Source organism: Trachypithecus francoisi, unplaced genomic scaffold (assembly GCF_009764315.1).
Source record: "Trachypithecus francoisi isolate TF-2019V2 unplaced genomic scaffold, Tfra_2.0 Lachesis_group19, whole genome shotgun sequence".
NCBI classification, from domain to species: Eukaryota; Metazoa; Chordata; class Mammalia; order Primates; family Cercopithecidae; genus Trachypithecus; species Trachypithecus francoisi.
This window is the reverse complement of record NW_022681464.1, coordinates 47927936-47953846: the sequence shown is the minus strand read 5'-3', so window position 1 is coordinate 47953846 and position 25911 is coordinate 47927936. Positions and strand designations below refer to the sequence as shown.

At 46.4% G+C, this 25911-nt stretch overlaps 3 protein-coding genes across 5 annotated transcripts in view; 1 reads left to right on the top strand and 2 right to left on the bottom strand.

The window, feature by feature from the left end:
• Positions 1-3776: 3776 nt before the first annotated feature.
• On the top strand, positions 3777-6460 carry MC2R (melanocortin 2 receptor). The gene has a single exon (XM_033178444.1). It carries the CDS (start codon positions 3895-3897, stop codon positions 4801-4803), a length of 909 nt encoding a protein of 302 aa, XP_033034335.1. The 5' UTR covers positions 3777-3894; the 3' UTR covers positions 4804-6460.
• A 5238-nt stretch (positions 6461-11698) lies between these two features.
• MC5R (melanocortin 5 receptor) lies at positions 11699-13749 on the bottom strand. Its single transcript, XM_033177677.1, has one exon. It carries the CDS (start codon positions 13528-13530, stop codon positions 12553-12555), a length of 978 nt encoding a protein of 325 aa, XP_033033568.1. The 5' UTR covers positions 13531-13749; the 3' UTR covers positions 11699-12552.
• A 9618-nt stretch (positions 13750-23367) lies between these two features.
• RNMT (RNA guanine-7 methyltransferase) overlaps positions 23368-25911 on the bottom strand; it is a 34670-nt gene continuing 32126 nt past the window's right edge. For all 3 annotated transcript variants that reach the window (XM_033178422.1, XM_033178423.1, XM_033178424.1), the window contains one exon: positions 23368-24375. In XM_033178422.1, the coding sequence (XP_033034313.1) occupies positions 24338-24375 (38 nt within the window). In that variant the 3' untranslated portion in view covers positions 23368-24337. The remainder of the gene's footprint in view (positions 24376-25911) is intronic.

Sequence of the window (25911 nt, the reverse complement as noted above, 5' to 3'; positions counted from 1 at the left end):
GAAAGCTGGTTTCACTTTTCCTTGTAGTCCCTTGAACAATTGTAACTGCCCCAACTGTCTGCTCTGCCTGCCAAGACCTACGCCTTCAGACAAATGAATCAACCAAGTTTCTTTCTGGGTACAGATTCTAAAGCTATGGAAAACTTGCCTCTTTTCTCCTTTCTCATTCACCACCCCATGGGGTCCTCTGGGGAGGACCGCAGAGTTAGAGCCTTCTAAGATCTTGTTTACTGCAAGCTCAAGGTGATGGAGCTTGGTCTTCAGGCCAGGAGTTAACTCCAGAGGTTCCAATAACATAAGAAAGAATGAGATTTAAAGATCACTCTGCCAGGTGGGATGGTTCATATCTGTAATCCCCAGTGCCTTCGGAAGCTAAAGTGGGAGGATGGCTTGAGCCCAGGAGCTTGAGACAAGTTTCAATAGGGTACGGACAGAGGAAAGCAGCATGGAATTGAAGGGTGCTTATTTATTGCCCAGCAAACCACAAACCCTGGAAGGAGGTGGAAGGACTCTAGACCTGTGTTGTTTGCAGTGAAGAAATCGAGACACAAAAAAACAAATGGGAGAGGACAGCAGACAGCTTTGAATGAGTGAGAGTCAGACACATGGCAGGTGCAGACCCCCATCCAAGTTCTTTAAGCCAAAGACATTGTTGAAATATTTGGATCGCTGATGCCACCTCACAGGGGGTGAGTGAAGTTTAAATGGAGTGAGTTTTGCTTCTTCTAGTTGTCATTTTGTGTGTTCTATAGGCAATCTCTAAGCAGGAACAATAGGAGCATAGCAACGCAGCAGAATTTACAAATCTTACTTGGCATTGAGAAAGGCCAAGTCGAGAGGAAAATGACTGGTGTCAATTTTATTGCAGTTTGTGTTGGAGTAGGGGGTGCTGTGTCTGGTCTCTTGCATCTGTTGTGATTACCCTTGCCACGTGTGAAAGGGATGTGACACTGTGGTCACAAGGCGGGCCCTGCTGTGTCCTCTCCAGACTGTGGCTTTGGGCAGCTGCCCAATCTCTCTGGGGTAGCTTCCTCTGGCAGTTGAGTGACTGAATGTATGTGGAGTATTAGGCCGTGTCCAGTGCATGCTGAGCACTCATAAAGGCCACCAATTGATGTCACTGTCCCTTCAACCAAAAATGGGGTCACACACCATCTGCAGCCCCCACCACCAGCTTGGCAGCATCCACAAATGTGCAGCAGCAATGCTTGATTGGTGGCCTTTTGAAGGGAATCCATGGGCACACTGTATATCTGTCCAAATTCAGGTTTCCCCATGGATTTATAGGATTGGCAGTTGCAGGTCAGCAATGCACAGCAACTGAAGCTGGGTTCCCAAACCACCTGTTTCTAAAAAAAAATTACTACCACTTTCAATATTTCTTTTTTTATGAATTTTACCATCAAATGCATCTGAAATTGAAAATGTATACTAATTCTGATGACATTTAATGGACTCATGAGATGGGGGGTATCTGTCCCAGCAGAGTCTCTGTACATGGCCCATGCTGGCCACAGGAGTTGGGCCCTGTATTAACCAGGATTCTGCAGAGGAAAAGAAACAACAGGAGATGGGTAGAGACATAAAGAGATTTATTATAAGGAATTGGCACACACAGTTATACGGGTGCGCAGTCCCGAGCTCTACACCCAGCAAGCTGGAGACCCAGGGGAGTAGATGGTGTGTTCTGGTCTGAAAGCCAACAGACATGAGACCTAAGAGGAGCTCACGCTTCTGTGCTAGTCCGAAGGCAGGAAAAGGCCAGTGTCTCCATCAGGCAGTCAGGCAGGAGGAGCCCCCTAGTTCTCCAGGAGCAGTTCTGTTCTCCTCAGGCCTTCCTCTGATTGGACAAGGCCCACCCACATCCCGGAGGGCCTCTGCTTTACTCAGTCACCTGTTCAAATGTGCATCTCACCCAGAAACACCCTCAGACACACCCAGAACACTGTCGCACGACATACCTGGCATCCTGAAGCTCTGTCAGGCTGATACATGAACATCAACCACCACAGGCCCCCTCCCATCCCCAGGCTTCCCCTCCCATCCGCAGGCTTCCCCTCCCATCCCCAGGCTTCCCCTCCCATCTCCGAGGCTTCCCCTCCCATCCCCAGGCTTCCCCTCCCATCTCCGAGGCTTCCCCTCCCATCCCCAGGCTTCCCCTCCCATCTCCGAGGCTTCCCCTCCCATCCCCAGGTTTCCCCTCCCATCCCCAGGCTTCCCCTCCCATCCCCAGGCTTCCCCTCCCATCCCCAGGCTTCCCCAGCAGATGGGACACAGCACACAGGCTTCCCTGGTCCTGGGCAGGAGGCACAAAGTGACTCATCCCTGTCTGCCCGGGACTGAGTTGGTTCCTGGGATGCAGGACTTCCGACTTTTAAACACTGCCCATGTTTCAGGCAAACGGGGTAAATTGGCCGTTCCAGGCAGAACCCTAGCAGCAGCCACACCCTGTCAACCCCTCCTTCTGCATCCACCAAACCCAAAAACCTCCTTCTGAACACTTGACCTCTGCCCCAATCCTTTCCAAGGGAATTAGTTCCTTTCCAGACGAGTCCCTAGAGTGAAGCTGTGAGGGGCTCCCCATGGACTTCGGATCACAGGTTGTGCTCTCAAATTTGTCCTGACCAGGAAGTATCTTTTCCTGGCCAGGTGGTGCTGGCTTTCCCCACTGTTGCACTGCGGCAGTCCACCTTCCCCCCAGAGACACCAAAAGCAAGTCTCTAGAAATGCCAGTCCCAGGAGCTCCCCCTCTGAAACACAAGTGGTGACGCGCATTGCACAGTCATCTTTGGGAATGATACATCGGCACCTTTGCCGTTATCCCACATGCTGTGGGGTCTGGCAGTGACCCAGGGAGAGGAGCAGTGAGAAGGAATGGACCTAAACATCTCCTGAGTCCACCGAGCCCAGTCGCCGCCTCCCAGTCGGAGAAGGCAGCTGTGGGCTCTCCAGTTCCCACATGAACCTTTCCTTGCTTTACCTCCTTGCTCATCAAGGGCACCATTGCTATTCATCTGTTCATCCCACACCCACATATGTTCACGAGAAGGATGGGAGGGAAAGTGGCCCGGCAAAGAATAATCTTTGCTATCATCTCTCAGCTCAAAATTCCACTAATGCTGTTTCTCACAAAGTGCTTAAGATGAGGGCCCAGTATACTATTTTACCTAAATTGCAACACTTTATATATATATTTTTATAAATGTAAGGGGTACAAAAGTGCCCTTTTGTTACATGGATATACTGTGTTGTGGTGAAGCCTGGGCTTTTAGTGTGTCCATCATCCGAATAATATACATGTTACCCATGAGATAATTTCTCATCACCCACCCCCTCCCACCCTTCCGACTCTCCAATGTCCATTCCACTCTCTACATCCACTTGTATGCATTATTTAGCTCCCACATACAAGTGAGAACATGCAGTATTTGACTTTCTGTTTCTGAGTTATTTCACTTTGATAATGACCTCCACTTCCATCCATGTTGCTGCAAAAGACATGACCTTATTCTTTTTTATAGCTGGGGAGTGCTCCATTGTGTATATGTACCACATTTTCTTTATCCATTCACCCATTGATGAACACTTTGGTTGATTCCATATCTTTGCTATTGTCACTAGTGCTGCAATAAACATACGTGTGCAGGCTCTTTCTAATATACTGATTTCTTTGTATTTTATGGAGGGAATAGACTTTCCTTAAGCGAGTGTGGCTGGTTTTTATTTTCTAGTGTACTTTGCAACTAATATTTCCGTATACCCTCTTTTAGGTGATTTGGAGATTGTAACTTAGATCTCCAGCAAGTGCTACAAGGAAGAAAAGATCCTGAAGAATCAAGTTTTCCGTGAAGTCAAGTCCAAGTAACACCACTGCCTTAACCACAAGCAGGAGACATGAAGCACATTATCAACACGTATGAAAACATCAGTGACACAGCAAGAAATAATTCCGACTGTCCTCGTGTGGTTTTGCCAGAAGAGATATTTTTCACAATTTCCGTTGTTGGAGTTTTGGAGAATCTGATCGTCCTGCTGGCTGTGTTCAAGAATAAGCATCTCCAGGCACCCATGTACTTCTTCATCTGTAGCTTGGCCGTATCTGATATGCTGGGCAGCCTGTACAAGATCTTGGAAAATATCCTGATCATATTGAGAAACACGGGCTGTCTCAAGCCGCGCGGCAGTTTCGAAACCACAGCTGATGACATCATCGACTCCCTGTTTGTCCTCTCCCTGCTTGGGTCCATCTTCAGCCTGTCTGTGATTGCCGCCGACCGCTACATCACCATCTTCCACGCACTGCGGTACCACAGCATCGTGACCATGCACCGCACTGTGGTGGTGCTTGCGGTCATCTGGACGTTCTGCACGGCGAGTGGCATCGCCATGGTGATCTTCTCCCATCACGTGCCCACAGTGATCACCTTCACGTCGCTGTTCCCGCTGATGCTGGTCTTCATCCTGTGCCTCTATGTGCACATGTTCCTGCTGGCTCGATCCCACACCAGGAAGATCTCCACCCTCCCCAGAACCAACATGAAAGGGGCCATCACACTGACCATCCTGCTTGGGGTCTTCATCTTCTGCTGGGCCCCCTTTGTCCTTCATGTCCTCTTAATGACATTCTGCCCAAGTAACCCCTACTGCGCCTGCTACATGTCTCTCTTCCAGGTGAACGGCATGTTGATCATGTGCAATGCTGTCATTGACCCCTTCATATATGCCTTCCGGAGCCCAGAGCTCAGGGACGCATTCAAAAAGATGGTCTTCTGCAGCAGTACTGCTAGAATGACTGATCCCTGATTTTAGAATCCATGGGAATAACGTTGCCAAGTGACAGAATAATGTAACATTCCAACAAATGCCAGTGCTCCTGACTGGCCTTCCTTCCCTAATGGATGCAAGGATGATCCCACCAGCTAGTGCTTCTAATAGCTAGGTTCTATGTGAACAGTCTTACTGTAGGGGCAACTGTTTAACTTTGTAACTGGAGAGATAAAACAATGTAGTAAAAGAAGGATAGAATACAAAGTATTAGGTTGGTGCAAAAGTAATTAAGGTTTCTGCCGTTACTTTCAATGACCAAAAATTGCACTTACTTTTGCACCAACCTAATAAAAACGGCAACAAAAACTCAAGGGCTTTGGGCTAAGGCAAAGGCTTGCTTTCCTGTGGACATCTAGCAAGCCAGTTCTGGGATGGAGGCCATTGCAGCCAATTTCCAGAAGTTAAAGTACCTGGTCATGCAACTCCAGGCAGAAGCTGTAGGGTCTTTGTAAGTCAATAATACACTGGGAGGAATACATTGCTGCAGCTGGATTTGTCTGTCTCCCACAGCCATGTGGAATCTCTGCCCTTCTCCTTCTCCCTGTTAGCCTGATGTATTGAAGCCACCTCAGTTTCTGAAAGTAGGCTGAGTATAAACTGTAAATGTCAAATAACCAGCTTCGAGTTTCCAATAACAAATGAACCTTCTCTGTTAGTCTTCTTTGTCACTCAGTATCCCACTGGCCTTAAAACCCTTTCCTGTTACGTTTCCTCATGCTTTATGAGCATACATTTCAAAGGAAGAAATGAAAATTTAATCCATTTAGTTCCTATGTGGGAATACATAAAGGCCAGATGAAAATTGCCACTATTTGAAGAAGCTATAACCAAACTACGTGTGTTTGTTCAAATGTAGAAGTACAAGAAAAGAGCCCCAATGTGTATTTTAAGAAACAGAGAGAGAGAGAGAGAGAGAGAGAGAGAGAGAGAGAGAGAGAGAGAGAGAGTGTGTGTGTATTTTCCCCATGCTTTTGGACTATGGGGAAAACCAAAACCAAAAGAAGACTTCAAGCGACAGTGCTGTTATTAGAGCCCCAAGCCAAAGACCCGAGGGAAGCAAAACCACCTCCTTCTGCAGACGAGTGTGAAGACCTGGTCACTGAGAAGTGTCAGCCTCCCACCAGCCAAGACGCCAGCTATGGTAGAGTGGCAACCGCAGTAGGAATGAAAGAAACATAATTTGCGAGTTCATTCATTTTTAATAGCTAAAAATCAGCTTGAAGGAGAAGCCCATTCGGATTGTAAGTCCCCGCTAAGTTGAAGGGTGACCTGAAGGGGATGAAAGAACCCAAAGCCATTCCCTCACCACAAACAAACTCCTTGTTTCACCCCTTAATACCCTCTCCCAAACCCTAAAATCTGGCAAATGCTAATCTGTTCTCTGCCACGATAATTGTGTCATTTTGGGGACACTATATTAATGAATTATATGGTGTACAATCCTTTGGGATTACCTTTTTTCACTCTGCACAGTGCTCTTCAGATTCATTCAAACTGTTGCATGAATCAATGCTCTTTTCATTGCTGCCTTGTGTTCCAGCGTGTACATGTGTCACTTTTTTAAGTCCAGCTACTCATTGAAGGACACTTGTGTGGTTTCCAAATTTTTAGTAACAAATAAAGCTGCTATGAACATTCATGTCCTGGATTTTGTGTGAACATACTTTTTGCTATATATACTTAATTTTACAAGGAATTGGCAAACTGTTTCTGGCGTGGCTATACCATTTTACACTCCCACCAGCAAGGCAGAAGAGATTTGGTTGCTCTCCATCGTTGTCCTCAGTTGGCATTTTCAGTTTTTATGATTTTAATTATTCTAATAGATGTGTCTTGGTATCTCACTATAGCTCTAACTTGCATTTCACCAACGGCTAACATTGTTAACATCGTTCATGTCTCCATTTTCCACTCATCTCTTTAGTGAAATTGTTCAATCAACGGCCCATTTTCTAGTTGGCAAATATATTTTAAGGCAATTGAAGTCACGAAAACATATATTGTATATTTGTCCTCAGTTTCACTATTTCCAGTCTTCATTTTCTTTTTGTATACACAGCTTTCCATCCTGCATCTTACTCCTTCCTGAATTTTTTTTTTTTTTTTAACCATTTCAGTTAGCATGTTAGGTGTCAATGGATTCTTGCAAGTTTTGTTTTCTGAAAATGTTTTTCTTTTACCTCCAGTTAAGGGTGGTGTTTTTCACCCGGCATGGAGTTCTTGGTTGACAGTGTTTTGGTTTTAGTAATTTAAAGTTGACACTCAATTGTCTTGTGGTGTGTTTTCTGATCAAAAAAAGAAAAAGTCTTGTATAATCCATTTACTTGTTCGTAGCTATGTAATTTTTTTTTCCTTTGGCTGCTTCAAATGTATTCTTTTTGTCTCTAGTTTTCTTTGATGTGTTACTTTGATGATGTATCTAGGTGTTTTCTTAGTTGCTGTTGTTTTTTGTTTTGTTTTGTTTTTTGTTTTTTGTTTTTTGTTTTTTTTTTTTTTTTGGTGCCTGTCAGCAATTTTGGATAATTCTTGGCCACTCCTCAACATATTTCTTATGCCTCTTTTCCTTCTGGAACTCCTATTACACTTAAGTTGGACTTTTTCTTTCTGTTTCACAGTTGTTAGGTGCTCTGTTGTATTTTTTCTGCACATTTTTCTCTTAGGTTTTTATTTGGACAATTTCTATTTGATTTTATATTCAAATTCAGTGAATTTTTCTTCAATTGTTTCCAGTCTGCTGGTAAACTTGCTGAAGGGATTCTTCCCTTCTGATTGTAGGTATTTTATTTCTAACATTTCCGTTTGACTCAGGGTTTTCTCTGTGCTAAGTTTTCTCAAGTGTTTATTCATGTTGCCCCTATTTAACATGTTTGGACATGTTTGTCATGTTATTTTAAACTTCCAGTTCTATTGTTCCAACTTCTTGGTCATCTTTGTGTCTGGTTTTGTTGTTTTCTTTACCTCCTGACAATGGGTTGCTTGATCTGTTTACCTTGTGGTATATTTTATGAGTTTTGATTGAGCAATGGATAGCAGGTGTAGAACAGTGAAGACTGAGGTAAATAGTACCTATACCCAGAGATGGGTGTGCATATACTTCTGTGGGGACTTTACTGTGGAAAATTGATGCAGCCTATTGAGTAATTGGGCTAGATTTGAGTTTGTTCTTACTACTCTCACCTTCAGTGTGTGACACCGCACCGAAGGACTGAAGAACCACAGATGTCAGCATCCTGCATTTCGTTCCTGTTAGTTTGCTTTGAACTTTGGCCCCGGGGTGCTGGAGGTCTTTGCTCAGTCTTCCTGTTCAATGCCCAAGTTTCTGCCATCCTGCATGCCTATGCCATGGAAGGTATGTCTCTCCATTGTCTTATCTCCTTTACAGCAGAAGACCAGTGCTCAGTGCCAGGCTTGAGGTGGGGGCTGCAAGGAGTGGTTCTCCTGGCCAAGGCTCAGCCTGTGAGTTTCAGCCTTAGAGGTGGGCTTTCTCTTTCCTCTCCTGCCTGTGGCAACAGAGTTTGGTTGCCACAGGCAGGAGAGGAAAGAGAAAGTGAGCGTGAGTCTCCTTCCCCTCCTTCAGGAACAGCTGGCCTCTGATTTGTACTCCTGCAGGATTCTGGTCTCAAGAGGATTTCCTGCCGCCTCCCCGACTGAGGCAGGTGACTTTTGTTTCTATCCCCATGAGAATTAGTGGACTTTTGCCTGGGGCCTGAGGGTTGGGGAGTATCCTTCCAGTCTTTACCCCAGTGGCTTCAGAATTTTGCTTCTTATAAGAGAAGAGTCCAGGGAAGTGGGCTGTGCCTCTCACCTCACCCCAAAGAGGTTCGCTCCAGCCTTCCCTCTGCCACCAGTGTTTCTCATGAGATCCTGGTAGAATCCAGGACAAAGCTTGGGAGTGAGTTATTCTAAATAGTTATACTGACCCACACTTCGCCTTTAAGATTTTGTTGAACTTCTACCTGGCTGCTTCTTTGTATTTTTTATTAACAGCGTTATACAAAAACTGCAAATATTTAATGCATATAATTTGATGAGTTTGGACATATGCATACATCCATGAAATCATCACCACACTCAAGGTAATAAACATATTTATCACCTCCGAATGTTTCTTTGTGCCCATTTGTGGGGTTTGTTGTTGTTGTTGTTGTTGTTGTTGTTGTTGAGACCGGGTCTCACTCTGTCACCCAAGCTGGAGTGCAGTGGCACAATCTTGGCTCATAGCAGCCTCGACTTCCCACCTCAGTCTCCTTAGTAGCTGGGACCACAAACACACTCTGCCATGCCTGGCTAATTTTTGTGTTCTTTTGCAGAGACAGGGTTTCACCATGTTTCCCAGACTGGTCGCTAATGGGCTCAAGGGATCTGCCCATCTCGGCCTACCAAACTGCTGGGATTACAGGCGTGCGCCATCGTGCTGGGCCTGTGGTTTTGGTTGTTGTTTGTTTAACCTGTTTGCTTCTTACTACTTATATGGAAACCACCTCTTCCTTTCCTGTGCTCTGCCAAAAGAAAGAGACTTCTTACCAGTCTGTGTGAGTCAGTTCACTTGCCTGACTTGTGACTTCATTCTTCTGACAGACTTAAACAAAATGTATCATTGTATGTTATCCTTTTTTTCTCTCTTGATGTTAGAGTGATATGCTCTTGTGATTTTCTATATCTAAAGTTAAAACTGAGCTCTTCAGTTTTTAATTGGATTGTTTGCCTTTTATTTTTGGTTTGTAGGTATTTTTAAAATAATTTCAATCTTTAGATTTAGAGGGTACATGCACAGGTTTGTTGCATAGGTAAATTGTGTGATGCCGAGGTGTGCAGTATGAATAATCCCATCACCCAGGTGCTGAGCCTCATACGCAGTGGTTAGTTTTTCAGCCCACACCCTCTCTCTCTCTCCCCTCCCGCCTCTAGTAACCCCAGTGTTTATTGTTACCATCTTTGTGTCCATGTTTAGCTCCCACTTCTCAGTAAGAACGTGCAGTATTTGGTTTTCTGTTCCTGAGCACTGCTGGGTGATATCCCCAAAATGCTTTTGCTTACTAAGACACAGACTTTTGCACGGTATGTAAGGGCAAGTGTGCAATTTTATTTTATTTGTAAGTGTTATATCATTTTGATCTGAGACATGGCCATCCTACAGGCAATAAATATCGTCAAGGAGACTTCACCACAAGTCACCAACGAATGTACCTTCTCATTTTGCAGTAGCTGCTAATAAATTGGCAGAAAGACCAAAACCATTCTGGATATTACACATCAGATTGACCAATTCAAACAGGTGGTCTGCTCCTTCCATTTTATTAACCATTTCCTTGAACACATATTTTTACACCAAACAAATTTCCTACAGAAGCAGATATTTAACATACCCTATCACACAATATTCCACAGTTATATGTATTGTTTTTGGAGGAGACACTTTGTGTTGGGTGCTGGGGGTGGCTCATTTACGTACAGATATTTACCAAGTCACTACATACATGTATTCCTTCCAAATGAAGACATATCTAAATACTTGGGTTATTTCTGCACTATTTATAAAGATTAAAAGGCATTTGAGCATCTCCCTAAAGACCTTTATATGAAAGGTCAGATCTTGCAGCAACTCACGAAGCACCAGAGCAGAAAATTAGTCTAAAGAGAATTGGGTTCCCAGCTGGTGCCAGTGTCAACCACAGGGTTGAAGTTTCTGCCCGCAGGATTGGAACTCACTTAGTACTCAGGTCTAGCAGGCAGAAGAGTCGATGCACATTTGTTTTTCAACAATAACAAGCATTCGTGGTGCACCTTCTCCATGCCTGAAGCTGCTGTAGGACATGGGGCCACCAAGTTGGGTGGGGCAGAAGAGAGTCCAGCCTTCACAGAAGCCTGGCTCCTGAAATATGTCCCACAGAAACAATGCACTGTGGTTCCCCATGGTGGTTACACAGGACCACTTACTGCCCATTCATGGATACACACGTGAATTTTCAGCAACAAGGAAGAGGAAACATTTGAAAACACAGCTGCCTCTTCAAAACTCAGTTGCCAACAGCCTGCTAATTTGCCAGTTTTCAAATGATTTGGATGTCTTATGCATACTCCTGTTCATGCCAGCACCGTTTCTTTCCTGTACTCTGCAGGGGCAGGGATCAAGTGCACACGTTATTGATATGGCTACACCCAGGAAGCCCCTCTGTCCTGGCAGACCTCAATAGGAGGCGTCCCTCTTCTGCACCAGTGGCTCACTGTTGTGTGACCCAATGGTCCTCTGCTTTATTTACATTTTTTTTCATTGGGTGCAGTCTAGATGTGAATGTCCAAAACAAAGCAGAAAACAGGAATCATACCAAAAGTTATTACAAGAGTGGACTGTGAGAGCTGCAAGGACTCCAACCCTTCGCTTCAGAGAAGGACCACACAGACCTCCTGGTGTCCAGGCCACTGCTCTGACCACTGGCTTTCTTAGTATCTACCCCATCTAGTCATTTGTTTTTCTTTTCTTTTCTTTCTTTCTGTTTTTTTTTTTTTTTTTTTTTTTTTGAGTCTTGAACAGTCGCCCAGGCTGGAGTGCAATGGTGCAATCCCAGCTCATTGCAACCTCCGGCTCACGCCTCTAATCCCAGCATTTCTTTAAAATAAAAAGCAAACCCTACAGTGCTTTACAAATTTACAAGAAGCTCTCACAATTTTGCAGTTCTCATGGCCATCGTGTACAGCCAGCACAGATGTGGAACCTGAAATGAGATGATTCAGGCCACACAGCAGTGAATGGCAGAGTTAGAACCTGAACTCGGGCTTCTCCACTCCAGTCTAGGCTGGGAGAAAATGGGGCTCCCCAGGCAATAGGTTGGGCCCTAACTTTTGTTGGCTGCTGAAATGAGATTGACGTGCTGCCAAGTATACAGGCCAGAGTTCAGACTCCAACACAGATCTGGTGTGAGCCACTCAAAGCAAGCCTGGCTGTGAACGTGTGCTACATGCAGCACTGGGTACCTTTAACCCCTTGAGCCCCTGGAATGCCCCAAACATCCATTTGGAAACCCCAGATTGAGCCCAAATGAGAAGGTAAGAAAGAGTCACAGAGTCTTCCACAGCACATGAGGCAAGGTGTGTAGCATAAGGTTTTATGTCTGGGTAAGTGCAACACCATGATTGACAGAAGTACAATTATTCGGACAATTATGAACACAAGCCATGAATCAAAAGTTCAGGCAAGGCGGGCAAAGAAGACATTTCAGAACAAATGGACAGACTGCTTCTGATGGAAAGAATCTGGCCGCTCTGACCTTCCCTGAAAAGCATGCATAGCTCAGAGTGCAGCCAGCAGAGTGTGGACCTGCTTCTGGGAGAAGCAGCAATTCCACCTGACCTGGATATCAGAACTGTTCTTCCTGTCACAATCTGTGTTTCATCATGCCTGGCTTGCACTCAGAGTGCTGTGCGTCCCCTGAGCACATGCCTGCTAGGTGGAGGGTGGGTGGGGCCCCCAGAAATGGGTGGGAGCAGTAGAAACCATAGGACACAAAGGACAGTAAGAAGTTGTCATGACTGTTCCCAGAGTGGATAAACAACCCTTGCATGTTGGACACAATCACCAGGAACTGAACAGACAGAGTCTCTTAGGCCCATGTCTGAGCTGGTAAAGACAGAAAGGGGATGCTAGCACTCCCGCCTACCCCTTGGCTGTCGCTTTGTCATAGGTGAGCAAACAAAGGAGAACAGAGCCACAAGAGGAGCACTTTGCACTTAATCCCTTCTGGGAAAGCCGCAGGCGATTCGGAAGCCACGGCAACAAATAATCTCCTTAAACGTCTTCCGCATCTCCCGGCTGCGGAAGGCATAGATCAGAGGGTCCATCACGGAATTACACATGATGAGGATGAGGTACATATTGAAGTTAGACATGAAGCAAGAGCAGTAGAGGTTCTGAGGGCAAGAAAGCATTAAAATGAGATGGAGGAAGAACGGGGCCCAGCACACGATAAACACGCCCAGCAGCATGGTGAGGGTGACCGCGCCCTGCACGCTGCTCCTCTGCCGCGCAGAGCTGGCCCCGGGCAGAGCCGCCATCCGCTTGACGTGAGTCCGAGCCAGGAGGAACATGTGTATGTACAGAGACACCAGGAGGAAGAGCATCGTGAAGAACAAGGAGATGAGGCACAGGATGACGTAGGTGGATTCAGAGTACAGGATGAAGACGATGCCGCAGCCGGTGCAGAAAGCCCAGATGCCGGCGATGATGGCCCCTGAGCGCCTCGCCGTCATGATGTGGTGGTAGCGCAGGGCATAGAAGATGGTGACGTACCTATCCACCGCAATGGCCAGCAAGCTGCACATGGACGCCACCACGGAAATGCAGATCATGGAGTCAAACACATTGTCAATGTGGCGCACAAAGGCGTCTGCTATCACTAGGTGCTTGTTGTTGAGCAGGTAGATGGTGATGGTCTCCCAGGCGTTGGACACGCTCACCAGCATGTCGGCCACGGCCAGGCTGCACACGAAGAAGTACATGGGGGAGTGCAGGTTTTTGTTCTTCACTATGGCCCCTATAACCAAGATGTTCTCCAGGAGGCTGACGACACCCAGAGTGAGAAACACCTCCACCGCGATGCTCATGTCTTCACAGGGCGAAGACTTGTTTTTGACATTGGGTCCTGAAAGGTTGCCCTCTGTGGCATTCAGCTTGAGATCCAAGAAACGCAGGTGAAACGAGGAATTCATTGCTGGAGAAATACACCTCTTGTCTTGGCAGCAAATTTACTGTAAAACGTGTTTTAAATTCACAATCCAGAGAAGTTAGCAGCCTACCAAAGAAAGACAGCAGCTTGCCTAGAAACAACACAGCCTAAGAAAGGGGATGAAAGAGTGCAGTGCATCAGAGGACTGAGCTTGGCTTGCTCAATTCTTTTTTTTTTTTTTTTTTTAAAGAGACAGGGCCTCCCTATGTTGCCCAGTCTGGTCTCAAACTCCTGGCCACAAGTGATCCTTCTGTCTCAGCCTCCCAAATTGCTGGTGCTACAGGGGTGAGCCACGTGCCCAGCCGCTGGCTTGCACCTTCTGACCTGCATTCCTGAGACGTGGAAGAGTGTCCCTGGACATGTGGATTAGAATCTTTCCCAGCCTCTTCTGCTCTCCTAGCTTTCAGCTCCCAGCCTTTCACATGCATCTTTCTAGAGAGACACTCACCTCCATGTGCCCAGGACAGTTTCACTTTTTATGGCTGCTCTCCTGGGCTCAAGTTCGCTATCGAAAATGTCCCCAACTCATAACCTACAAAATCCCAGCCAGTCTCCCGAAGTTCACATTCCTAAGGCTACTGCACGACATTCTCCTGAAGGGAGCTCCGATTTAAGACTGTACAGACCCGTATTCCCTTAAGAGAGACAGACAGGTACATCCCCAACATTTGTCCTGACACTTCTCAGACCCACTGGGATTCAGCCTCCACAGCTGTAAGTGAGGCTATAACCAGAGTGGTCTGTTACCCGGAGCAAAGTCACATGTTAAAAGCTACTGTCTTAAGTTTGGAAGTGTAGGCTGCACATACATGTTAAAATTCAGGAAAACAGTGCTGCTTTTCCTCAATACCTATTTTTCCCTCTCTTCTGCATTATGTGGAATTCCATGAGGTCTAACTGATCGTTTATTAGGTCCGCGTGAGCACGGTATAAAAAAACAGCAATTTACATGTACCACACTCCTTTGTTGCAAAATGTCTCTCTCATGATTCATTTTCAAAAACCCCTTTGCTCTCCAAACTCAGATCACATCTGGAGAGAATTTCTGTCATCACTGTCATCATTAATATTGGTGATCATTCCGGGAGGGAGGGAGGGGGTAAAGGACAACAGATTACTTCATAGGTACAATGTGCACTATAGGGGTGCTGGCTACACTAAAAGCCCGGGCTCCACTACTAGGCGATATATCCATGTAACAAAGCAGCACCTGTACCCCCTAAATCTATAAAAATAAAAAAGGAAAAAATTGGTAATCGTAAGTATTTATTGAACTGCCATCATTTGTTACATGTTTATGTCCAGTTGCAGCTCAGGGATATCGGTAAATGATGGAACTATACTAAACATCATATCGAGCTGTGTTAAAAACTCAGGGGGCAAGCTAGCTGCCGCCCCGCTCACTTCCACACGCAGCCGAAGCGCAATTTTGCATTGATTTTCAGGATCTCAAGGAGATAGAAAGCTGTGGCTATTTACCGGTGCTCCTCCTCGCGGGCTGCGGCGCTCAGCCCGGGCCCCCGGCGTCCCTGGGATCTGACGGCCGCGCGGCGCTCAGGGTCAGCCCGGGACGGGCCTCTTCCCCAGCGAGGCGGTTGCGGCTCTGCCAGGCTTTAAGCTTCCTGCCCGCCCGCGCCGGGCCCGCCTCCGCCCCGCCGGCTGTGGCTCCGGGCGGCCTCCGCTGCCACCTAGTGGCCCTGCGCGGCACCGCGGCCAGAGAACCGCGTCAGCCCCGAGCGAAAATCCTCCCCCAACGCATTCCTGAATGGTTGGTTGGTTGGTTGGTTGGTTGAGTGATTGCTTGGTTGGATAGTTAGTTGGTTGAGTGGGTGAGTGGTTGCTTGTTTGGTTGGTTGGTGGTTGGTTGGGTGGGTGGGTGGTTGGGGGGTAGTTAGTAGGGTAGGTGAGTGGTTGCTTGATTGGTTGATTGGTTAAGTGAGTGGATGGTTACTTGGTTGCTTGACTGGTTGGGTGGGTGGGGTTTAGTTGATTGGGTAGGTGGTTGATTGCTTGGTTTGTTGATTGGTTGGGTGGGTGGGTGGGTGGTTGGGTGAGTGGATGGTTGCTTGGTTGGTTGGGTGGGTGGGTGGGGGTTGGTTTGGTAGGTGGTTGGTTGCTTGGTTCGTTGATTGGTTGGTTGGGTGGGTGGGTGGTTGGGTAGGTGGGTTGTTGGTTGATTGGGTGGGTGGGTGGCTGGTTGGGTGAGTGGATGGATGGGTGGTTGGGTGGGTGAGTGGGTGGTTGTGTGAGTGGTTGGTTGGTTGGTTGGGTGGGTGGGGGTTGGTTGGTTGGGTAGGTGGGCGGTTGGTTGGTTGGTTGGTTGGGTCAGTGAGTGGGTGGTTGGGTGAGTGTTTGGTTGGTTGGGTGGGTGGGGGTTGGTTGGTTGGATAGGTAGGTGGATGGTTGGCTTGTTGCGTAGGTGGTGGGTGGGTGGCCGGTTGGATGGGTGGTTGGGTGGGTGGCTGCTTGGTTGTTTTTCTGGCTGGTTGCACTTTTTGCTGCTTTTCTCTTCCTCTTACTCACTGATTAAAATGCTCCCCAGCTCAAAGAGGGCTCTGTCACCCCACTTCTCCTGGATGGCGGTCTCTGGGATCTCCTAATGATTGTTCTTTGGGAAGGAGGCCCAGTGCCTGGGAGCACTCATCTGTGGCCCTACCGCACCCCTCTTTGCCCGAGGCTCTCACGCCTCCTCCAGGACTGCACGTACCACGCCAGGCTTTATCAACCACACAAGCTTTCCTTACTCCAGCAAAAAAGAGAACAAAGGATATCATCTTGTCAAATATCCTGGCCTTTCACAATAGTTTCTGGACCACTCCTTTCTCTGACACCTAAAACTGACCTTCAACCCCCAAAAGAATCATTATACTCACGATAGGCAGAAGCACCACTGCCCCTGCAAGCCAGGGCGGGATGCATGGGACCACATCACTACCAGAGCTTTCCTTGGGCTTTGCAGACGATCACAGCCTTCCAGTAGTTTGAGTGTGGGGACCAGAGTCTGGCTGGTCTCAAATACCACTGGAGTCCCGAGCCATGCTGGGAGCCACGGGGTGGAATTCTAGGAGGAGGTTCCGAATGTTTTTTTTTTTGTTGTTGTTGTTGAGACGGAGTCTCTCTCTGTCGCCCAGGCTGGAGTGCAGTGGCCGGATCTCAGCTCACTGCAAGCTCCGCCTCCCGGGTTTACGCCATTCTCCTGCCTCAGACTCCCGAGTAACTGGGACTACAGTCGCCCGCCACCTCGCCCGGCTATTTTTTTGTATTTTTAGTAGAGACGGGGTTTCACCGTGTTAGCCAGGATGGTCTCGATCTCCTGACCTCGTGATCCGCCCGTCTCGGCCTCCCAAAGTGCTGGGATTACAGGCTTGAGCCACCGCACCTGGCCTGTGTCTTGCTTCTTTATCCAACTTGCCACTCTGCGCCTTTTAAGTGGGGTGTTTAGCCCATTTATGTTCAAGGTTAATATTGATATGTGCAAATTCGATCCTGTCATCATGCTGGCAGCTGGTTGTTATGCAGACTTGTGTAGCAGATTTATAGTGTCAATGGGCTATGTACTTAAGTGTGCTTATGTGGTGGCTCTTAACTGCTGGAGTGCAGTGACGTGATCTCAGCTCACTACAACCTCCACCTCCCAGGTTCAAGAGATTCTCCTGCCTCAGCCTCCTGAGTAGCTGGGATTACAGGCGTGCGCCACCATGACCAGCTAATTTTGTATTTTTAGTAGAGATGGGGTTTCACCATGTTGGTCAGGCTGGTCTTGAACTCCTGATCTCATGATCTGCCCACCTTGGCCTCCCAAAGTGCCAGGATTATAGGTGTAAGCCACCGTGCCCAGCCTGCTTTTATCTTCTTTGATGCCATTGAGGGTTTAACTGTGGTGTAAGCGGCAGTGCAGTGGGGTGTGCGTGTGTCAGCAGAGGTAAGGGTACTGGTGGGAGCAGGATGGTGAGACTACCTGTGGGTGCTAGCAAAGTGGTGCATGGGAGATTGTAGTGGGAAGAGGCTGTGGGCGGGTGGGTGTTCACCAGTAGGGGCCAGTCTGCTGGAGCTCTGTGGCAGTTAGGTATGGTCTGCCTGTAAATGAGCTATTTTGGCTCCCACTGGAGAGCACCCTAATTGGGCATCTGTGGCTGCGCTGCAAATGGCCATGGCCAGGCAGGGACCCCCAGAAAGGCCAGATTAGGGGAGCAGGGGCACTCAGGTAGACTGGCCTTGTCCCAAGGGCAAGACCACCCTGCTCTTTCCAGGTCTGACAGTTGACAAAGCCAAAGTCACCCAGAGGAGTGTGGTGAGTCCTAGGGGATGGGTGTCCTTGGTTGTACTCCACTGTAGCCATTCCAGTGCCAAACCCTCTGGGTTCTGCAAAGACTGGAGTCCTTTCCCTGCCACCACTCCAAACAACTCTCCCTGTCAGCTTAAATGTCCATAGGGTTGTGGGGTTTCCTGCAGCTAGGATTCCAGAGGTCCATGGTAAGAGTGGGTCACTCATCTATTTAACTCACCCCTTCCCCAGGAGCCTCTGAGGACCAGGAACAAATCCGAGTGCTCACTTGTCCTGGGAAGGGTTCCCAGCTTCCTTCCCCTTGAGCCCAGCATCTGTATTTTCCCACTGTCTACGCTCAACACCTTCCTTCCAAAGATCTGCTCAGAGTGTGTCAGTTTTCTTGATGGTCTGGTCTCTTGGTGAGAGATGCTCTTCCTGTCCGCATCTAGTCAGCCAGCTTGGCTCCCTCCCCAACTCTTTTAGATTTCTCCAAACATTATTGTACTGATCTTTTTTTTTTTTTTTTGAGACGGAGTCTCACTCTGTTGCCCAGGCTGGAGTGCCGTGGCCGAATCTTGGCTTACTGCAAGCTCCGCCTCCCGGGTTTGCGCCATTCTCCTGCCTCAGCCTCCCCAGTAGCTGGGACTACAGGCGCCGCCACCATGCCTGGCTAGTTTTTTTTTGTATTTTTTAGTAGAGACGGGGTTTCACCGGGTTAGCCAGGATGGTCTTGATCTCTTGACCTCGTGATCCGCCCGTCTCAGCCTCCCAAAGTGCTGGGATTCCAGGCTTGAGCCACCGCGCCCGGCCTCTATTGTACTGATCTTTAATGCTCTGGTATTCCTACTTCCTGGTTCTCGAGTGTACTGGTATCTTCCCTACACTTGCCGATAACGGGGTGACAGAGCAAAGGCAAAGGAGCAGTAGAGAGTAACTGAGCCGCGGACACGTACGCATAGAAGACAAAGGTCCGGTGAGATGAGATCCTGCAACATTTGCTTCTGATGAGGGCCTCAGGCTGCTTCCACTCATGGTGGAAGGCAAAGGAGAGTTGGTGTGTAGAGATCACATGGCGAGAGAAAGCAAAAGATGGGGGAGGTGCCAAGCTCTTTTAAACAACCAGGTGTCATTGTTGTTAATCGGAAAACATTCTCTCCCTGGGAACTGAGCAAGAACTCACACTCCCACCACCGTAAGGCATTAATCTATTCATCAGGGACCCACCCCCATGACCCAAACACCTCCCACTAGGCCCCATCTGCAATACTGGGGATCAAATGTCAACATAAGATTTGGAAGGATAAACATTCAAATTGTAGCTCATTCCTAAGCAGAAGTTATGTACCTGGGTGCACCAAAATTCACGTACTAGAATATCTGGATCAGTACTAGTTTCCAAATGGTAAACGAACCAAACAGCCGTCAGATAAATAGTATGTGGTTTATTCACACAATGGAATATTATACAACCATGAGAATGAAAAATTATGTACAAATACATGCAACAAAAATCTCACAAACATAATATGGGTGAAAAGAAACCAGATACAAAGAATACATAATTCCATTTATATATCATCCCAAACCAGACAGAACTAATCTACGCTCTTAGAACTCAGGATAGTGGTTTCCCTTGGAGAGGTAGTTAACTGGAAGGGAATCTGATGGGGGGCTTCTGGGGTGCTGATTGTATGCACGTGTTCCATTTGTGAAAAATCATTGGTGTGTTTCTGTAGTTACACTTTAATAAAAAGTTAAAATGATTTGCCTGTCTGGATACTCAACTCAAACCTGAAAGAAAGGCCTCCTCTCAGCCTCTCACTTTAGCTACACTCTTGTACTGGAATCCTCAGCTCCTGCCACTTGCAAATGGTGAGGGTGGGAAGAGAACCCCTCTCCCTGTCATGCAGGCTAAACTAGATTTGCTACAGGTTGGGCTGCTAGAGGAGGAGGTCTATCGAACTGAAATTCAAGTCTTATCTTTGCTTCCTGCCAGTGCACTTGAGGGCTGTCTTGCTCTCTCTAACCCCCTCTTCCAAAAAAGCCCCTTACTCAGAAACACTCCTCCCAGGGAACATCTAAGTAGGGACCAACATTGTGAACCAAAAGCATGGAGCTCTAACAGGTAACACCTCAAGCTGCAGGTGGTGGATGGGTGGAGTCATCTGGGCTGACACCTGTGGAGGTATATAACAAGCACTTGGAGGGCAGGCCCGACTTGGGGAGGGGGTGTGAAAATCCTGGCTCTCCTTTGGGCAAGTCTGTATCCTCTAGGACTCAGTTTCCTCATCATTAAAATGGGAATAATGGTGCTGAGATGTTGTAACAATCAAAATGAGTTACCAGAGGTGAAGAATTTAGCAAAGTGACTGACTTAGGCAAGAGACTAATAAACATAAGCTGTCAGCTCAGCTCTGTCCAAGGTATGCTGTCCCCAGAAAAGCACAACCCAGGAGAAGTCCAGGCAGCAGGGATTTTACGGCTTGCTCAAGTCTCCACAGCCAAACTGTGGAGAGCACCCTTGGGTGTCCTCAGCTTCCTCAATATGGTGGTGAGGCGCAGGCAGGAAGGAGTGGGGTGGCTTTAGGCCTACATGGGAGCAGAGGACACACTGGGAAGCACAAGAGGGAGAGAAGTGCTGACAGTGCCCCGGGAATCCAGTCCCGTCCATATCTGCTAAGTATCATTGTGCAAGTGTAGTAGCCTTTGCACCAGTTGCCTTCAAAGAATTAGGAATGTTGTTCTGCCAGAGGGCGGGGAATGAAGACACTTGTCAAGTGTGTAGTGTTTGATGTAGCAGCAACGAGGGAGGTTCTAACATCACACACACTTCCTATGTGACCAACAGGCCATCAAGTACCACAGGCATTTTGGTACAACTTCCATTATTGCGGCCTGGTCCCTGGATTTGGCCTCTATTTTGCAGACCCTAGAGACCCTCTGTGGTGACTGGCTCGAGATAACCCAAACGCACAAGGCCTGAGGTAGACAACAGAAAGCCAGTTTTTCAACAAAAAACAATGTTCGGGAGCTAGAATATTCACACTGGCATTTTCACCTTGCAGGCAGATCTATACAAGTAACCAAACCTTCATCACAAAGATACTTGAAGAGTACTTGAATACAAATCAAAATGACATAATGGTGCTAAGCTAAAAAACAGATTAAGAAGAAATTCCCAAGAGAGTTAACAAAACTGGATACCTGGCCATCTCATGGCTGAGCAACCTTTGTCTGCTTTTCTATGACGCTGACCAATATACTCTCTCAACTCTGCTCTGATTCTCTATTAACATGTGAAGTCAGACAGCGATCATGCTCCCTCGATTTCCAAGTGTGGGTGGGGGAGCAGGCTGGGAAACTCACTGTGCTGGCAATCTACCTTTCAGTCATCACAAGAATGCGTTAACATAAGTGAGAGTCTCCACCCAATGTTTTCTCCGGCTGAAGGCCAGTTTCTTTGGAGAGTCACCCTGGACCCAGAGAGCCTGGCTGGGTACTGAAGGCACAGGAGGGCCAAGCCGGATGTTGCAGTGGCTCTGCAAAGGCCCTCTCACAGAATTGCAATACTTTCCGCAGGTTAGAACATAGCTTCCTCAGAAGTGGTTAAAAACTGCCAGCTCCCCTCCCTGAACACAAGCCACCAGTGCTTTTTCTCAAGTATATTCTAGACCCAAAGCATTGAACATCAGCAGTCTTCGTTCCATCACAATCCAGCCATGTTCCCAGATCAATCAGCGCAATCCCCAGTGCCGTCATTCCCACCAATAGCTGGTTGGGTCTTCATTTCTAATTCCATTCTCAGAGGATAAACTGCATGGCAGGTCTGGGAGTGCCCCACTTGACTGAGCTTGCAGCAACAGGTGCTCTTCCTGGCCTGATGGTGAAAAGCCATGCCCCCCTCACAATAGTCACCGTAAGTCCCGAGTAGAAAACTGAACATTTAGACTGCAAGGTGGGTCGAGGGAGTCCTACTAGGTCCCTTCCACCTTGGTGGTTGGAGAGGATAGGCAGGGGATGCCATTTCTAGTCTTTTTCCTAACAGTTCTTAAGTCAATGTCCAGAAACTTAATTGTAGCAAGGAGACACGGGCTGGGGGCGGGGAGGGGTTGCAGGGTGGTGGAGGAAGAACTGATACGGCAACAGACAAGCAAAGCTCAAGGAGGAAGGCGGCTGCCTGAATGCAGTGCCTGCAGACGTGGCTCCAGCAGGCAAAGCTCAAGGAGGAAGGCGGCTGCCTGAACACAGTGCCTGCAGACGTGGCTCCAGCAGGCAAAGCTCAAGGAGGAAGGCGGCTGCCTGAACGCAGTGCCTGCAGACGTGGCTCCAGCAGGCAAAGCTCAAGGAGGAAGGCGGCTGCCTGAACGCAGTGCCTGCAGACGTGGCTCCAGCAGGCAAAGCTCAAGGAGGAAGGCGGCTGCCTGAACGCAGTGCCTGCAGACGTGGCTCCAGCAGGCAAAGCTCAAGGAGGAAGGCGGCTGCCTGAACGCAGTGCCTGCAGACGTGGCTCCAGCAGGCAAAGCTCAAGGAGGAAGGTGCTGCCTGAATGCAGTGCCTGCAGACGTGGCTCCAGCAGGCAAAGCTCAAGGAGGAAGGTGCTGCCTGAATGCAGTGCCTGCAGACGTGGCTCCAGCAGGCAAAGCTCAAGGAGGAAGGTGCTGCCTGAATGCAGTGCCTGCAGACGTGGCTCCAGCAGGCAAAGCTCAAGGAGGAAGGTGCTGCCTGAACACAGTGCCTGCAGACGTGGCTCACGTGGTTCAGACGTGACTGAACCCACCAGCAACAGTGGGTTCAGTCCCCAGTGTGTCTTCTCAGATCTAATCTCGCTCTCTGCTCCTTTCTGTTCGCTGAAGAGTTCTTAGGAACTCTACCTTTCTGTTCTCCCTGCCTTGTATTACCACTGGTTACTCCATCCTTTGGAGGATTCTTCTCTCCCCCAAATTACCCATGGCGTGGAAGAGGCTGAAAGAGGCTAAAAGTACATGTATTATTATTACCTGTTAATTAAGAACAGTAAATGCGAACCGAGGAAATAATGATGATGCTTTTCCCGTACCTACCAAGCTATCAATACACTTCCCGGCACTGCCCTAGAATGAAAACGAACCTGTATATGTGACAGAAGACTTCCTTTCCCCACCTCACCAACACTATTTGCAAACTTTTCCTAGCTAATGACAGCCACCAGAGTCAGATGCAGTATTACTTACTTCCCAAATGACTTAAGGCAAAAAGACTTATTTTTGTAAACTGGTAACACTTTGGAGATTCACAGGTTGCAGAAGGAACTGAAATGAGGAAATCCGTATCTGCTTGCTAAAAAGCTTGCAGCTCTAACACCATCAACGGTTAACAGATGCAAACTAATGAAGACACTATGTTTTTAAAACAAGTATTGTGAATTACTACAGAAAGTGATGTTTTTGTAAACCATGGCTTAATAATTTAAAAAAGAATACTCAATTACTCTGCTTCATTCACTACATCTACATCTAAAAACTGGCAAGTATTCCAAATGGTGGTGTAAAGTAAGAACAACAGTTCACATAGGTACCAGTTTTGGAAAAGCAGTCAATTATACAAGTGACAATTTTAACAATGGCTTGTATGGTGTAAAGTGCTGAGGTTGTAACAGAAGAACAGGTATTGCTTATTTCTGGGCTGAAGTGGGTACACAGCATCAGTTGGTGAGAATATTCCTAACGCAGTTCCATGTATAAATTTGGAAGAAATGTGCAACATGTTTACATGGGAGGGATTTTCATTAAATTTTGAGAAAAATAACTATGGCACCATTTGTTCAATGAAGAAAGGTAAATGTGTCTAATCACAATATTGGTAACTGGAAACATTAATTGCTGTGGTAGTAAATTCTCAAAAGAAAGCCCCAAAATTCCAAAATTCTATGCTGCCACTTAAAGTGTTCTAACCAGCTCCTGAATTGTGGCATGTTAATGATTATTTCAAAACGCAATAAACTGCTAAAATTTCAGCTAAGCAACTTTTATGAACATCTGAAATTGAGTCTTAAACTTATAACTTTAACAATACATATTGAACACTTACATTCAACTGTACAGACCATTAAATCTTGAAAAATGCTATATAACAAAACCATAGAAATGAACATACTATGAAAATGCTCTCTGACCAATTCTACAACTGCAATAAATTGAATACTGTAAATACACACAGGACAAATCTGAGCACTGTGGAAAGAGTTTAGTTGCTTTAACAAGTCATATTTTTATGAGCTAAGATCATAGAGGCAAATGGAATTCTTAGAACATTACCTAAAAATAGATTTTTTAAAGACAGGGGTCCCAATTCATTCTTATATACACATGCAAAAGTTCATCTGTCACAGACAGCAAATGCTGAATTTCTACACTGCAGTTTCTGGCAGTATCCTGCACATTTAGAATTAAAATCAACAAACAGAGAAACGTCAAATATATCGAGACGAGTTGTTCAAATTTGTGCAGGACAGAACATAGCCCCTCTGGGACTACTGCCTGTGTGCTCACTGCTGTTTCTCAAAGGCAAACACCAAGTAAATACCTAAAAAGGAAATAAATAAGAGTTTAGTTTCTCATATGATGACAATAAATAAAAGAATCTGTCTTGTTCATAATTTGGTGAAAAATCTTATGCTCTCAAGCAGCTTCTGAAGAGGAAAATCCCCATAAATTCTAAGAGTTCCTCTATTATTTGAATCATTTTTAGGCAGATATGGGATGGTATTTGTTTACTTTAAAACAATTATCTACTTACTATAATACTCAGTGATATAGCAGCACATGGGAAAACCAGTTCAACAGCTCTAAAAATCAGTTTAAGGTAAGAAAAATGAAAGTATAACTAAACTAAAAGTATAACAAATTAAAATTTAAATTAAAAGTATAACAAAGAAAACCAGAATTAAAATATTAAAGCTATTTTATAAAACTAGAATTAAAGGAACATACACGTTAACAATTCACCCAATTACTGTGTTGTGGGGCCCTGTGAAGAAAGTGAGCCAAAAGCTCCACGACAATTAATACTTACAGACAGTTTCTATTTCTGCATGTATTGGCCCCAAGAGCTCTCTCCCTGAAACACCTGGTTTCCTGCTTTGACTCAAAAGACAGCTACACGAATTCAGGATTCGTTGTTCTGAATCCAGTTGAAACCTATTAAAGGCATACCTAACTTTATTTAGCTTCACAGACTGTGTTTTTTTTTTTTTTTTTTTTTTTTTTTACAAATTGTAGGTCTGTGGCAATACCACGTCAAGCAAGTCTACTGGCACCATTTTTCCAACAGCACATGCTTGCTTCAGGTTTTTATATCACATTATGATGGTAACTCTTGCATTATTTCAAGCTTTTCCATTATTATCTGTCATGACGATCTATAATCAGTGATCTTTGCTGTTATTATTATCACTGCTTTGGTGTGCCACAAACTTTGCGGAAGTGCCTTTAGAAGATGGAGAACCCATAAATGTCATGTGCGCTCTGGCCGCCGTCCCCCATCTCCCTCCCTCTCTCTCCTCGGCCTCTCTGCTTCTGGAGATACAACAATATTGAAATAAGGCCAGTTACTAACCCTACAATGGTCTCTACATGTTCAAGTGAAAGGAAGACTTGCACATCTCTCACTTTAAATCAGAAGCTAGAAATGATTACGCTTAGTGAAGAAGGCATGTCAAAAGCTAAAATAGGCAAAAAGCTAGGCTTGAAATCAGCCGTTATGAATGCAAAGGAAAAGTTCTTAAAAGTCTACTCCAATAAACACACTGGAATAACAAAGCAAACAGCCTTACTGATTTGCAGAAAAAGTCTGAGTGGTCTGCAAAGAAGTCACAACATACTAGTCACAACATTCCCTTTATCCAAAGCCTAATTCAGAGACCCTAACTCTCTTCAATTCTATGAAAGATGAGAGAGGTGAGGAAACTGCACAAGAAAAGTCTGAAACTAGAAGTTGGTTCAGGAGGTTTAATGAAAGCAGCCACCTTCATAATGTAAAAGTACAAGATGATGCAGCAAGTGCTGATGTAGAAGCTGCAGCAAGTTATGCAGAAGATCTAGCTAAGATCACTGATGAAGC

What these genes read in the sequence shown, in the direction of transcription:
- MC2R (XM_033178444.1), top strand. Translation starts at nt 3,895, where the DNA reads ATGAAGCACATTATCAACACGTATGAAAACATCAGTGACACAGCAAGA.
- MC5R (XM_033177677.1), bottom strand. Translation starts at nt 13,530, where the DNA reads ATGAATTCCTCGTTTCACCTGCGTTTCTTGGATCTCAAGCTGAATGCC.